This window comes from Ovis aries, chromosome 1 (assembly GCF_016772045.2).
Source record: "Ovis aries strain OAR_USU_Benz2616 breed Rambouillet chromosome 1, ARS-UI_Ramb_v3.0, whole genome shotgun sequence".
Lineage (NCBI taxonomy): Eukaryota > Metazoa > Chordata > Mammalia > Artiodactyla > Bovidae > Ovis > Ovis aries.
The window spans coordinates 229,939,409-229,955,238 of record NC_056054.1 but is presented as its reverse complement, the minus strand read 5'-3'; the positions used below and the strand labels follow the sequence as shown (position 1 = coordinate 229,955,238).

Here is a 15,830-nt window from a genome sequence, read left to right as displayed (position 1 = left end):
CTCAGCTGGTAAAGAATCTGCCTGCAATGCTGGAAACCTAGGTTCAATCCCTGGTTTGAGAAGATCCCCTGGAGAAGGGAAAGGCTAACCACTCCAGTATTCTGGCCTGGAGAATTCCATGGACTGTACAGTCTATGGGGTTGCAAAGAGTCAGACACGACTGAGCAACATTCACTTTCACTGTCACTTGATCTATTATATTCTTTACTTGAAGAGAATGGCCTTCTTCAGTGTGTGTGTTTATGTATATACACATGTATATAGCAAAATATATACATATCAATATATGTATATAGCAAAATATATATATATCAGCATATGTATATAGCAAAATATATACGTATCAAATATATGTATACATATATGGAGGGGTGGTGGTTTAGGTGCTAAGTTCTGTCCAGCTCTTGCAACCCCATGGACTGTAGCCTGTGAGGCTCCTCTGTCCATGGGATTTCCCAGGCAAGAATATTGGAGTGGGTTGTCATTTCCTTCTCTAGGGGAGCTTCCCAACCTAGGACTCGAATCCAGGTCTCCTCACTGCAGGTGGACTCCTGCACTGCAGGTGGATTCTTTACCAAGTGTGCCACAAAGTGGCTTAAATGTATTTTGTCATTAAAGTCACTAGCCCAGCTTTCTTTTGGTTTATGTTTGCCTGGTTATAATATCTCTTTTAGAAACCATTCTGAATCCTTTTTGTCCTATGTGTCTCTTGTAAATCACACATCCCTAGATTTGTTTCATACCCAGTCTAAGAATCTTCTCTGGTATTTTTGTTATGGTGGCCTTTCTTTAATTTTCTTTTTAGTCACTGATTACTTAATATTACAGTAATTACTATGTTCCATGCCAGGCTCTACTTGCTTTATTTTGCTTGCTTGCGTCTTCCTGAATTTTTTTCTCTTCCTCAGAACTTTTTTCATATAATATCTTTGTGTGGTGAATTTCCTAAGATTTTGTATGCTGAATATTTCTTTATTTTTCCTTTAATTTAAATAATACTTTATTTGTTGAATATTAATTCTAGGTTCACAGCTTTTTTATTCACTTTCTCTTGAAAGCTTACACTCCGCTGTCTAGCATTAGTGTTAAGTAATCTGATGTCAGTGCTAATCTTTTAGAGGAGTGTGCTTTTTCTTTCTGGAAACATTTAAACTTTTCTCTTGATCTATAATAGTATAGCCTTAATTATCTTTATATAATACTTTGCTGTGATTTTTCTTTAATTCTCCTACTCACTGCTGTATGTACCCTTTCAGTCTAAGATTTGAGTATTTCTATATCTAGGAAATATTTGTCACTGTTTCTTCAAATATTTATTCCCTTTTATTTTGTCTTTGCTTTCCTTCTGGGATTCTTATTATACAGATGTTCATACTTCTACTCCTGTTCTTAATTTTATCTCTTGTTTGTTCTTTCATACCTTTCCTATGGCCTTCTAGGAGAGTTCTTTCTGTGTTCTAGCTCGCTAATTCATTCTTGGTCTGTAGTTATTGTGCTTTCAGTTCATCCTCTGGGTTGCTTATTTCAAACTATTGTATTTCTAATATTCATTATCTCATATTGATTCAGAGAAGGCAGTGGCACCCCACTCCAGTACTCTTGCCTGGAAAATCCCATGGACGGAGGAGCCTGGAAGGCTGCAGTCCATGGGGTCGCGAAGAGTCAGACATGACTAAGCAACTTCACTTTCACTTTTCACTTTCATACATTGGAGAAGGAAATGGCAACCCACTCCAGTGTTCTTGCCTGGAGAATCCCAGGGGTGGAGCCTGGTAGGCTGCCATCTATGGTGTAGCACAGATTCAGACATGACTGAAGAGACTTAGCAGCAGTAGCAGCATATTGATTATTTTTTATAACCATTTTTCATATTTAATTTCTAAAAATCTTCCCCTATCTTTGAATATGTTATTATACTTATATTCTTGCTCAGTCTGTTTTCTCTGGATGAAGTTACTTTCTTCGTTGTTATTCTGTTATTTTTAAGAACACCTCAGAGTTCTTAAAAATTTGCCTTGTGGATTTCTCTTTTATTTCCTTGCATCAATCAGCTACTTTGGCTAGTAATTTTAATCTAAGGGTAGGGGTAAAAGTCTAGGCTGTAGCTTGTGCTTATCCAGATTAATTGTTCTACTGTGGCCTCAATCAACCACTTTTTCCCCTTAGTGTCCTCCTGCTTTTTAAAAAACAAAGCAAAGCAAAACAACCACCCATTATCCACCACACACATACACAAAACTCCCAATACTGTTCTCCCAAACAACCCATCACTGTTGCAGTTATCTTGGTTCTTTGAGTGTTATGGGGCTGGGTAGATCTACCCAGGGGGCTTCCCAGGTGGTACAGTGATAAAGAATCTGCCCACCAATGCAGGAGATGCAAGAGATGTGGGTTTGATCACTGGGTTGGGAAGATTCCCTCGAGTGGGAAATGGCAACCCACTCTAGTATTCTTGCCTGAAAAATTCCATGGACAGAGGAGCCTGGTGGGCTACAGTCTAAAGTATGGGAATTTTGTGATGTGAATGCATGGAAAGAGTTCATTACTTCATTTGTGAGAAAAAGAGGGAGGTTTTGTTTAGGTTGTATGTAGTCTGTTATGGTATTTGCTACCACTTTCCATGTGGTATAGCTTTGACAATAACAGAGGGAATAGTAGTATGCCATGGATTTTAAGAGGATAATTGACATGATCAAGCTTAATTTTACAAAGATCTTGCTCTCTTACGGAGAAGGAATTGACATAGGGCAAGCCAGGGGTCATTGAGACCCATTAAGAAGATTTTCAATAATCTGAGAGAGAAAAGATGATGACCTAAAATAAGACATAGTTGTGAAGATAGAAAGAAGTGGTTAACACTACGTGATAATTAAGGATGTTGGATAGCCAGGACCTTGTGGTTGATTCTATTTGTTTATATTTGGTAGTGAAGGAAAGGGACATGTGTCAAGGAAGATGCTTAGTTTTCTTTCAGGCGTGTCATTCAGAATGTGTATTTCCTAAAATCATTTAATTTAAAGAATTCCTTGGAAACATAATGAAACAATAGCCAGCCAATCTTTCTTTCTTTTTTAAAGAATAGTTTCTTATCCTTGATTCCAAAATACAAATAACTCTGAAAACTGAGAGATGTTCCCTAAGTTTGTGATAAAGTCAGTTGACAGCAAAACCTACCCTTAAATGAAGCTGTTTATCGTCTTTGTTTATCCCATTTTGTGTGGACATTCATATTTTTCTTTCAGAGTTATTAATATGTATGATGATGAGATGCTGCTTCAAGTATTGCTGTCAGTGTTTTATGACATACACCATATGTACCTTATTACTTTCCTTAAAACCCAAAATATTTTTTGTTTGTTTGTTTTTCTTATTTTGTTTTTAAACTTTAGTGCTCAATTTATTAAACTCATTCAACAAAACATTGAAAAAAACTTGAATATGTAAACAATGCCAAGTTTGATTAAACTGGCTGAAACATAAATACCAGTTAAAAATTTAGTATAGCGGATCCTTTTGAACATTTCAAATAGTAGATAAAACATACATAAATCCAATGAGTGTAAAGCATATCCTTATACCAAAACAGAGTACCAAAAAATTCCAAAATATTCTGATGAAACATGTCTAGCCTCAGTGGTTTCAGATAATAAATTATGGACTTTTACTTTGAATCTGAGCATTTTTCTTCTCTTATACTGCATTATTTTCCAATAAGAACCATGGTGTGACAATGTACCCATGGGGAAAAATAAAGTAGATGTGAATTATATAGTATAAATATACTTCACTCTAACATAGATTGCTGAGTTCAGGAACAAAGCAATGTGTATAGTATGCTTCTGTTCGGGTTGAAAAGAGAAAAACAGAAGCACACAGACACACACAGAAGTATGCACACATATGCAGAGACTGTCTTTGGAAGGACAAGTAAATAGCTAATATCAGTGATTGAGAACTAGGGGTGAGTGATAGGAAGATTTAATTCTGTTGTAGTATGTATACATACACACACACACAAACATATTACACTGTCAGATGTTTTACTGTGTGTATTATTATTTTTGTTTAAATTTTAAACTACACAAGTTATATGAAAACTTCCCTGTGAACACTTAAAAATTCATCAGACTTCCAGCTCTGGTAAATATATTAATCTTATAATAATAAAGGTAAAAATAATTATGTAGTTACTGGCCTGCTGTGACACGCCTTGTTGCCATCTATTTCTGTCATTTGACATTAGAACTATATCCAGGGAATGAGTTTCAGAAATCCTTAAATTTTAAAATGTTGATTATATAGCATTGTCAGAAGCAGAAAAGAGAATGGCTAAAGAGGAGTAGTAATCAGTAGACAGTGGAGTTTATTCCCAAGATGCCAGACTGGGCAGTGAGAGGAAACATTGGAAACCACTAGTATAGTTTTCAAGCAGTTGATCCAAAAGGAAAAGATAGGGAAATTTGAAAAAAGATTATATAACAAGACAAAGGAAACAGAAGTAAATATATTTTTGGAAAAAAAAAAAAAAAAATTGGAGACAAAATAAAGAGAAAAGAAATAACATTGGGAGCCCTACAGAGAAAAATAGGTGTGGGGAAAAGATTAAACATCATGAATGCAGTACTGTTGTCAGATGTTCCATTATTATTTTCTGCATTGTGGTAGAAGTATAATTTTGTGTTAAAGCAAGTAAGGTGTGGTCTTAATAATGGAATTAAAATACTGCTTGATCAGAGTGAAAATGGGGAAAGTCCATTTCATACTAATAAATTAGCATTAACTGAAATCAGGAAAAAACATCCAACTATTTCCATATTCCACCAAATGTGTATTTAAATTATCTTTGCTACTTGTACAGTTATTTGTATTTTGTCTCATCAGGTCTCTCTCTTTTTTTTTTAGTGAAAAGCAAGAAATTAAATACTTAAAATATATATTGTGATATTTGATGTTTGTGTTTTCACTGGTGATTAATTTTTCAATATTATAATTTTAGTTTCTGATTTATAGTAGGCACTAAGTTGATAAAATTAATGGTAGGAAAAAAATTTAAGATTTAGTGTCTTAGCTATACACTGATAAATATTATTTTTGTGCACATTCTTTGTATAAAAATACACCTATTGATGGATGGGTATTTGATAAAGCAAATATAGTAAAATGTCAATTGTAGATGGTAGATAAAATGTCAAATCTAGATGGTTGATAGAGTCTGTATGTTTGAACATTTTTGTAATAAATGTTAAAAAAATAAACTCAAGTGAAAAAGCTAATGTAAAAGAAAGATAGTGTACAAATAGTAAAATGATAATATATTTGATTTTTTTTGTTGTTCTCCGCTGACTGAAAAATCTGAAACATTTTACTAGATGAATATAAATTTTAGTGTTAATACTACTATTAGATATAAATAAATTATCTGTTCCTAAGGAAATTGTTCTGTCCTTAAAAATGGGGTTATTATGAACATTAGGAAAGATATGTGAAAAAATTATAGGGGTTTGTACAATATTTTTGAGGTAAATATAAATTATAGGAGACGAGGGTTGAACAACTATTTTAAACTTTTATTCTTCTATTTTAGGGAATCTGGAAACATCAAAGCTGGATTAGAACATCTGGTAAGTTCTAATTTTCTCTTGAACATTTGCATCATCTTTGATATCTGCATTCTAAATGAACACTTTTGAATGAGCTTTGAATACCTTGTATTGAGAAAGTCAACCATTTCCCAAAGGGTCAGCTTACTGTTATTATGTGAAGGCACTTACATTTTCATTTATCTTATCATTTCAAGGGAATTAAAATTTTTTTAAATTACTTTTTTTTTTTTTTGATGTAGAGATGAAATAAAATGGATGACAATCCTTGGATTGATGATTGCTTTAATTATAAACAAAAATGTTTGGTGTAGAATTTTTGGCATATCTTGATCTGACAAAAACAAGCTTGTGTTTTAAGAAAAAAACAATCAAATATTGCATGCATAAATGTGGTATGTTTTAGCAATTTAACAGCCTTGAAAGAAGTGCACAGCTTTGTTTTTCCTAATGTCTTTGCTTTATGAATAATGCATTGGTTTAAACTACATTCAGTTTTAGAATATAAAATAATTGAGATGCAAAATTTTCGGTTTCAGTAAACATTTTTAAAGCACAAGTGAAATTCCAACTGACTTAACATTAAAATATGTCCATTGATCAAAAAGTTGGAAAACTGCTGTATTATACCAGGTCCAAAATTCATTGAGCTCACCACGTTGAGTGTTCATTACAACATTAAGTAGTTCATTTAAACAGAGCATTATAAAGTCATGCTCTGGTTTCTGGTCAGATCCAAATGTTGAATAATTAATGATAGAGATTCTTTTGTAAATACAATCTAAGTAGTTTTTTCATGCAAGACTTCATTCGTGTATCATATTGTAGCTTTGTTAACTATTAATGTGCTTTTTGTTCTGCTCACACAAGAGCAAATAGGAGCAGCTCCATTTTTATTTATAGCAGTTTTAGAGTTGAAAGGATTTTTGGTTTTTCCTTCAATAACTAAAGGAAACTGAGGAAATCTAGACTTTTCAAAGTGATTAAATCTTGCTAAAAATTACAGATTATTAAAAGCAGAACACAATAACCAAGTTAGAAAAATTGAACTAAAATATTTCCAGACTAGAAGTAAATAAATAACATTGTTATTCTCATTATTAAAAATTATTTCTTGAATCTTCATTTCTCACTTAATAGTACAACATATATTTTGGAGATACAAATGGACATTACAATAAAAACATTAATCTAAAACATCTAATGCCAGTATCAGTTGGCAGCTTATAACAAGGAAGAACAGCTAATGTAGTGCCAATCTCTTGTAAATTATTATTTAATAAAAAGACTTTATATTTATGTGATTCATATTCATCAGTAAACAAGTTAGATTCTTCCTTTGTTTCAATTTTATACATTTTCATACTTACTAGTATGAATTTATTTTCAGTGACAATCTCTTGCATTTATACCTAACTTGTAATCTTGCGCAGCAGTGGTTTTCTAACTGCCCTGGGCTGCCAGGTTTTCTCCCCATAGCAAATAGCACGCCAGGCTTCCACTGCCCACTTCAGCCAGAACTGCCGGGGTCCAGCCCCGGTGGATCCAGGGTGATTCGAAGGTGGGGACGGAGTCGGTGTCTTTGGAAAAATACATATTTAATCACAGATAGAGAGAGATTAGAAATGGATAGTGTAGTAGGAAGATTAGTGGAATAGCATCCATGCTCCAGATGGGAATTCAGCCAGAAAAACGGGAGCAAGAAAGAAGCGACATGGGGGAATCAGTCTTTCCGGAAACTGATCCGATTTCTTTATTTTTGGGTTTGCTTATATACCTTTTGTTACACATAGGGATGAATACAGAGTCACGTGGGGGTCAGCAGTCCTGACCTTTGTCAAAATCAGGTGCTTCACATAAATGTATAAAAAAAAAGGTCTTAGGGATATTACATCATCTTTTAGCCATGAGTGAGACCTGCTTACATTTTATGATCCTTTCTTTCTGATAACCAAAAAAACTTATTTCTTCCAAGGGTGTTTTTTCTTAAACCAGGCACCACCCTCCAAATAAAGTTACATTCCTATAGGGTGAGGGTGTAGTGAGTTACAATCAAGAAAGGAATTTATTCAACCCAAGGTTAACATGATTAGTCTTAAAGGTTAATACTTATTTCTCCTATATGCTTAAAGGTTAATACTTATTTCTTCCTATATGCTAGTTATATTCATTATAAGGGTAGAGAACATGGAGATTTAGCAGCAAACATCAACCCAACAAATGAAAATCCTTTCACCAATGCTCCCCTTAAGATCTATTTTAGTCTTAAGATATGATAAAGTTACATTCTTACACAGCAAGGACACAGTGATATATAACAAAGTACAGTGATCTATTACAAAAGAGAAAATCCATTAACTCAAAAAGTCTAGTATTGCTAACATCAAAAACTACCATATTTCCTTTGCTATATTCCAAATACATTGATTAATATATTCCCAAGTGCCTAAGGATATGGAGGCCTGGCGGCAATCATTGACTCAAACAGAAGAAAAAGTCCTATGCTAATTAAGACTCTCAAAATACTCCAAAACTCTCTGTGCTGTTTATGGTTGAGAGGTAGTAAACAATCATGTGCCTAGTGGCGGCAGTAAGGATAATCCTGTCACACAAGCTAGTCTGTCAGCAGAGAGGTTTGACCTGAGACATCCTTGTCCCACCCAGAGCAGGGAATTAGCAGTAATTATTGACACAACAAATGAAGAACCCTTCACCAAATAATTCCTAACCAACACACTATACTAATAATTTTAGCTCCCCAAAATAATTTGCCTTTAGTAAGTCTAAAACATCTTGTGCCTCTCAGGTTGGGAGGCTGCAAGCAATTACATGTGGCTGGACAAACCTATACAGGTGGGCTGGATAACCTTCAGAGGAGTCCGTAAGCTGAAACACTCTTGTCACGCCCAAGAATTTTTATTGCCTTGGAGCTGCACGTTTACTCCTTCTCCGAGAGAAACGGTTATGGGGGAGAGCCCCCGTAAAGTCAGAGGTGTAGGTGAGAGCATAAAACAGACTCTGGTTTTGGGGTTAGATGCTCGGGAACAGGGGGTTTCCTGAGGCTTGATCACGCCTTTGCGTATGCCAAGCCTCCTTCCTCATGACCTTTGCCATGGGCGGAATTCCTCACGCTGGCCCCCGGCACAGAACAGTGCCCATTTTTAGTTATTTTATATACTTTTAAACTTTTAAAATAAGATTTCATCTAAACAGAATTCTTCAACTATAGGTATTTTAAAACCTTTGATGAAGTATAGCCACTTGTATTAATTATAGTCAGGAGTAATGGTTTGTTAAATTATTATTTCCCATTCTTGACTCTAAGTTATATTTAATTTTTATCTGAGTCATAGACATCAAATGTATTTCAAAGATAATACATTTTAGGGATTAGAGAGCCAGGATCAATATAACAGGTGGTGGAAGTAGATGATTTTAATGCATTTTACCCCAGTTATTCAAACTCTGTAGCTTAACATTGTAAAATTTACCCACTGGCTGTGAACTATTAACAACATTATGAATACATAGCATAATATCACATATATACATATATATATTGTTTTGTACACTAATAATATTCAGTAAAGTTAATGATATTCTTTATAACTGTCTAAAAGGAAGTAAATATAAGAATTCATTGATTAAGCGCAAAGGAAACCTGTCAATCTAGCAACTCTGGGCTCTTTAGGTTTGCTGAACAGTACTTATAGCCCTTGCCTTCTAGCCCTTGTACTCTTTCTTTGAATTGACTGTATGCCAAATACAGTTAGAAGTACAGATTATAATAGATTGATTTAAAAAATACATAGTGTAAAAATAAAATGAGAAGAGCATCCCACACATTTAGAATTAGTTTCTTCTATTTATGTAGCCTTCTTCAGCCTTTTTCTTTCCAAATTTACTTGAATTGTCATAGAAAATTAGCATTGTCCTGAGAGAGGGTAAAATCCAGTATAAATTTAAATATAGTTAAGAAAAATGAGATATGAAGTATGTTATATTTACCTCAAGGACACATACATGGTTGCACTGTCTGTACTCTGTTTATGGGCTCTTCTGTAACCCTGGAAGGGAAAAGCAGGTGTGGATGTATGGAGAGAAGAGTAAGATGGATGGACTTTGTTTCCCTCGGACCTCTTCAGGGGTTGATTCATTTATTTGTCATAATCTCTCAAGCCCTGATTCAGTCTTTATTACATTATTCCTTTCTATCTGTGTTGCCACCTTTTCCTGTGAACTGTCCAGTGTGTCATTCTTGGCTTAAATTTCTTTTAGTGTACTCCCCAATACCATTTTATTTATCTTCTCACAAACTTGTCTACCACCCATAAAGACTATATCTGTTTAAAGTTCTAAACATAGCCTTTGAAGGTTGGTGCCCCATGATCCATTGATAATTCTTGCCTGATGATTGAGAAAATGAGATTTTTCCAGCTTTACTACTCCCCTGTATTTAGGAGCCAGCGTTCTACTATAAGGTCCCAGGTTTTATGTTTCTAGGAAGGTGTATGAAACGTTTGCTCAGTGGTAAGTAAAGAATCCACCAGCCAATGCAGGAAATGTGGGTTCAGTCCCTGGGTCAGGAAAATCACCTGGAATAGAAATTGGCAACCCACTCCCACAGTATTCTTGCCTGGGAAATCCCATGTACAGAGAAGCCTGATGGGTTACGGTCTGGAGGGTCTCTAAGAGTCAGACATGACTGAGCACGGATGTGCATTCTTCTCTAAAGAAAAGCCCATCCTTCTTATTTTACTTTTCTTTTTACTGTGAACAAAGACTCATGAACAGATTATTATCAGTTACTTTTCTTATTTACTTTGTCATTCAGATTGTGCCAGATTTGTCCAGAGAGTCCTCTTTCAAGATGATTTCTGGGTCCTTTCAACATACTCTTTTTTTTTTTTTTTCCCCTAAGCACGTCCTTTTTTTCTGATAAACATGTTTCAGAGTCATCTTAAACCTTCCCTGTCCCACTGCCAGAATCAGCCATTTCTCCAGATTACTGTATCTCATTTTAAAGGAGAATGGTATTTAGGAGACAAGGTCTGGACATGTGATGTGCTCATTTTCTCTGGAATTTTCTTACTTCTAGGAACTTTTAGTCCTAGATTAGACAGATAAATAGAGGGAGGGAGGTTAGTACATAGATAGATATTTTTAAGAATAAATGAGTCATACTGATGCCTCCAATTTCAATCCAAACCACAGAGTTCTTCCTTGTTCTCCCCCATTTCATATTTGTGTTTATGTAAAGTGAGAATCCAGACTCCTATAGCACTAAATGTTTACCCATTTGCTCAATCATATAATATACATAAAATAGTTCCAAAATCACTACAAGTGTATCTTTTGAAAACAGACTTAATTAAAAGACTTGAAGATTTACTTGTAGTTTTTTCCCCTTGAGTGTAGTTTAATCATTTGAAATATAGTCACATTCATTTGTTCCCATTTATGGGCTTCCCTTGTGGCACAGCTGGTAAAGAATCCACCTACAATGTGGGAAACCTGGGTTCGATCCTTCGGTTGGGAAGATCCCCTGGGGAAGGAAAAGGCTACCCACTCCAGTATTCTGGCCTGGAGAATTCCGTGGACTGTAAAGTTCATACGGTTGCAGAGTCAGACACTACTGAACGACTTTCACTTCACTTCACTTCATATTTAATTTTAGGTGCCGTTGTTCCCATTCTTGTTGATTTAATTATGCTTGAATATCCATAAGGTCAACATGTTTTCAGAAGTCAAAATATTATATACTGTGGTATTCTCAGAGAGGTGTTACCCCCTTCCTTTCTAGCTATTCTCTATTTCTTGTAGATAGCAAATTTTATTAATTTCTTGTCTGTACTTCCTATGCTTTTCGTAAGATTAAGAATATATCCTGGTGACTCAGACGGTAAAGAATAAGCCTGCAATGTGGGAGTCTTCGGTTTGATCCCCAGGTCAGGAAGATACCCTCGAGAAGGGAATGGCTACCCACTCAAGTATTCTTGCCTAGAAAATCCCATGGACAGAGGAGCTTGGTGGGCTACAGTCCTTAGGGTTGCCAAAGAGTCAGCCACTGCTTAGCCACTAAAGAGCAACAGCAACTATATGCTTATTTGTATGTATTCCCATTTCCTCTTTCTTATAAAAAGCATATTATATATATTTTTACTGTAATTTTCTCTTTCACTCATTAGTATATCCTGGAAATTACTCCATAATTACTTGCATATCATTATATTTACTATGTTTCTTTCTCTGTTTAGCTGTGGCTCATATGTACAATATTCCCCAAGATCTTGCACATTCCAAGCTGTTTTTCTGGAGTCTTGCCACTTGAATGACAACTTGGATTGGACATAAAATCCTTGGCTCTCAGTTTCCTTTTACTTTCTTGAAATATTATTCAAGATATTTGAATCTTGCTTTTGATATCTCTGGTTTAGTTAAGTTCAGTTCTGTTGATCAGTCGTGTCTGACTCTTTGCGACCCCATGGACTGCAGCATGCCAGGCCTCACTGTCCATCACCAATTCCCAGAGTTTACTCAAACTCATGTCCATTGAGTCGGTGATGCCATCCAACCATCTCATCCTCTGTCGTCCCCTTCTCCTCCCACCTTCAATCTTTCCCAGATTCAGATATCCCAGATATCTCTGGTACCGGCCTTATATTTTTACCTTTACAGATTTTTATTTTATTTTTGTTTTTAATTCTCTCAATTGTTCTCCTGGTTTAATTCAATATTTCTTATTGTTTTCATTCAAATTTATTCTTTTTTGTGTACCTTATAATGTATCCTTCATATCTGAAATATTTCCCCCTTACATTTATGTTTTTATTCTTTCAATATCTGATTCTAGGTTTTCTTTCTATTATTTGTCTAAATGAGTCTTGTGCTTTGTAACTGGTTTTAAGGGAAGAATTTTCATCTATTGTAGTGTTTTAATCTGGTTACTATGTCGGGGTGATTTTGATTTCTTTCCCTTCGTTTCCCTCCCTTCCTCTCTCCCTCCCTTCCTTCCCTTTAAAAATCCTAGATGTTTTGTAGACAGGGCTCCTGGTTTAAGGGTCCCCTCTTCTGCAGTATATACTGTGCTTATCATGTCCGACTCTTTGCGACCCCATGGACTGTAGCCCACCAGGCTCCTCTGTCCATGGAATTCTCCAGGCAGGAATAGTAAAGTGGGTTGCCATGCCCTCCTCCAGGGGATCTTGCCAACCCAGGGATCGAACCCAGGTCTCCTGCATTGTAAGTGTACTCTTTACTGTCTGAGCCTCCAGGGAAGACCTTCCACAATACATTGAAGCATCATTCTCTAACAGATGATGATGGCAGGGAGGAAGGGGTTGGCATGTCTTGTTTCTCTTTAGCACTTTGTTTCTTACTATTTTCCTCCATGTTTTTTATTTACCTGATTTTCTCCCAGAAGCAATGCTTCCTCAGGCTGCCTCTTCTGGTTTCACTCATTTTCAAGCCCCTTTGCTCTAGCTAGTGCTCTGGTAACACCAGCTTCTAGGCCTGTGTTCACTATTTTGGCATTTTAGTGCTGCACATTTTTTTTCCTGGGGATGATTTTTGTTTTTATTTCCATTTATGTATTAAAGCTGTTATCAGGGGCGATGGCAAGAGGCGGTGTCTTAACAAAACTTTTGCCTCAAAAGAGACATTTATAATGAAAAATGTCAGAAATCAGTGTTCAATAGCCCTTGAATCCTATGCAGTCCCCTGCAGTCCTCCTAGAGTGATCAGAGTGGTCAGCAGAATTGAATACAAAACATCTCAGAGTTCAGTGTGAATATCTACTCAGCGACTTAGAGAAAATCATTGCTTATAATGTCATGCTTAGTTAGATTTTATAATGAACTTAAGGAAATAGTACTTTTTATTAGATGAAAAATCATATACAAATTAAAGACTTTCTGATGTGACCCCAGTATGTATCTGTTAACATAGTAGGGTTGAAGGAGTGGAGGTGGGTGGTTATTAGGTGGTGATGTTGCTTCTGACTTGTTTTATTAATGATGTCCTAAACTGCGGACAATTGACTCTAAGTTCTCTGTTATATCAAAGGTAGCTGACTCCATATTTTTCTTCCTCTTATGTTTTTAACTTCTGGATAATATAGTGAGTTGTAGCTCTTATTGAAATATTCAGTGGAGGTTAAAATATTTTCTTTTTAGAGTGTTTTTAATACAGTCAAGTAGCTAACAGTAACATACATTTTTATTGTTACAATTATAAAAGTGTACAGGAGATAAATCTTGTCATGTGATTATAGTATAGCTATTATTGTTTTTTTTTTAATTAGCAATCGATACAAATGCTATCCTTTCCTCTTGGGAGAGGGCTTAAGATCTGAATATATTGGTTTGAGCTAAATGAAAAATTGTCGCTTTTTTTTTAAGGTCAGAATAGTTTTGGGGTTGTTTCTGACTTGAAAGGACTGCTGTGCCATGTCTCCTTGGGCAGAGAATGAAGTGAATTATCCTGATCAGTATGATACTTCTAAAGCTTCCCTTGTTCTCTTTCCTGAAAAGTCAAATAACTGGAGATACGTAGGAGTCGGGGAACATGACCTAGGTCAGTGCCCCTCCATCTTTAATGTGCATATGAATCTCCTGTAGATACTGTTTAAACTCTGGGTCTGGGGTGGGGCTTAAGAGTCCACATTTAGCAAGCTCCCACGTGAGGCTAATGCTGCTGGTCCAGCAAACACCAGAAAGAAAAATACATTGAAAGGCATTGACTTGAAAGACAAGTGGGCAGGGAACAAGGCCCTTGGATCAAATGAAAAATCTAGATGTATCCCCCATATAGTCATGAGTATGATTCTGCAGCCTATGAATGATTGGGAGAGACAGACACTCCATGGGTTTACACAGGGCCACAATTTCATCATCTTACTGCTCTGTGAGAGTCGCAGAGGGCCAGTTTTTTTTTTTTTTTTTCTTTATTTGGGTTCTGGATATTAAGTTGTATATTTCAGAGCCAGAGCTGGGCACCAGAACTAATAATACCTTGTTAAGCTCTAGGTGGAAGGTTAAATAAGTGATGATAAATCTTTTAGTAAAATGGGTTATAAGTATTTACAACTTTAAGTGGGATTTGCTTTCTATTAATAGTTGAATAGCAAAAGAACTCTGGAGCCATACCTGTGGGTTTTTTCTCCCCACAGAGGTCTCATTTATGTTTCGTATATTGTATAACATTTGAGAGTGATGACCTACTTGTCCTTGTGGTCAGGCAACACAGTCTGGCCATTTTAAGTGTTGAAAAGCAACTGTCATTAATAGCTTGTTTAGCCCATCAGTGGTTTGTAGACTGTAGTTGCTGCTTGCCAGAAATGTAGGCAGGCCGATTGCTATTACATGCTCATCGATAGTGCTACATTCTAGTAAAAGCCCTTTTCTCTCTGTTTTAGGCTATTTTGCATAGAACTTGTAAATAAAATGACTGTATTTCAGTTCACAGTTTAATAATTTTATTTAACAGAAGCATAAATACAGTTAATACATTATCATACTTTTGAGGATGCAGCCAGAGATTTTGAAACCTCTTCTAAAGCAGAGGTTATGAACCCTGCTCATCCTTTGTCTGTTACATTTTTAAATACCTGTCTTATTTTAATATTTCACCATTGTGTTTTGAAAACGTTTTTGACATTTGTCTAAATCAGTTTGAGAACATAATTATCTCACAGTGAACCTATGTTACTCATACACCGTATATATTTGTTAAATGCTGAAAAAAATATCTATTACCTCATATACTATTTAAAGACTTCAATGTAGTAAATCCCTTTCCTCTCAACATTTTAATTTTTTTTTTCACCTAAGCCAATATATATTTGAGGTTTAGGGTAATTGTGTGTGTTGAAACAGATGCTTTCCTTAAACTGTGATTGTGAGATAAAACAGCATGAAGTTTTTCTTCTTTCTGAAAGAGCAATTCCATAAATTTTTCTCTCTTTCCTTTTAACAAATAAGTGTGTCCTATGAATATATGCAAATTAAAATACCTTTAAATATGGATTAAATGTTAATATCATGTTACTATCATGATTTTTTACTTTATAAGTCCTAAATCTGGAAACTAGCTCACATTTCAGTCAGAAGCAGTACCTTGCCAGTGATCCATTTCTCTGAAACATTTTGATTGGTTACAAGTTGATTAAAAATTATTTCTGAAGTAAATGATTAAAAAATATTATCCGATCATCCAAACAGCATGAACTTG

The 15,830-nt window shown here is 35.4% G+C and overlaps 1 protein-coding gene across 6 annotated transcripts in view; it reads left to right on the top strand.

The window, feature by feature from the left end:
- Window positions 1-15,830, top strand: part of RSRC1 (arginine and serine rich coiled-coil 1) — a 447,819-nt gene that overhangs the window by 190,342 nt on the left and 241,647 nt on the right. For all 6 annotated transcript variants that reach the window (XM_027959008.2, XM_027959006.2, XM_060405403.1 and 3 more), the window contains one exon: window positions 5,585-5,621. In XM_027959008.2, the coding sequence (XP_027814809.2) occupies window positions 5,585-5,621 (37 nt within the window). The remainder of the gene's footprint in view (window positions 1-5,584; window positions 5,622-15,830) is intronic.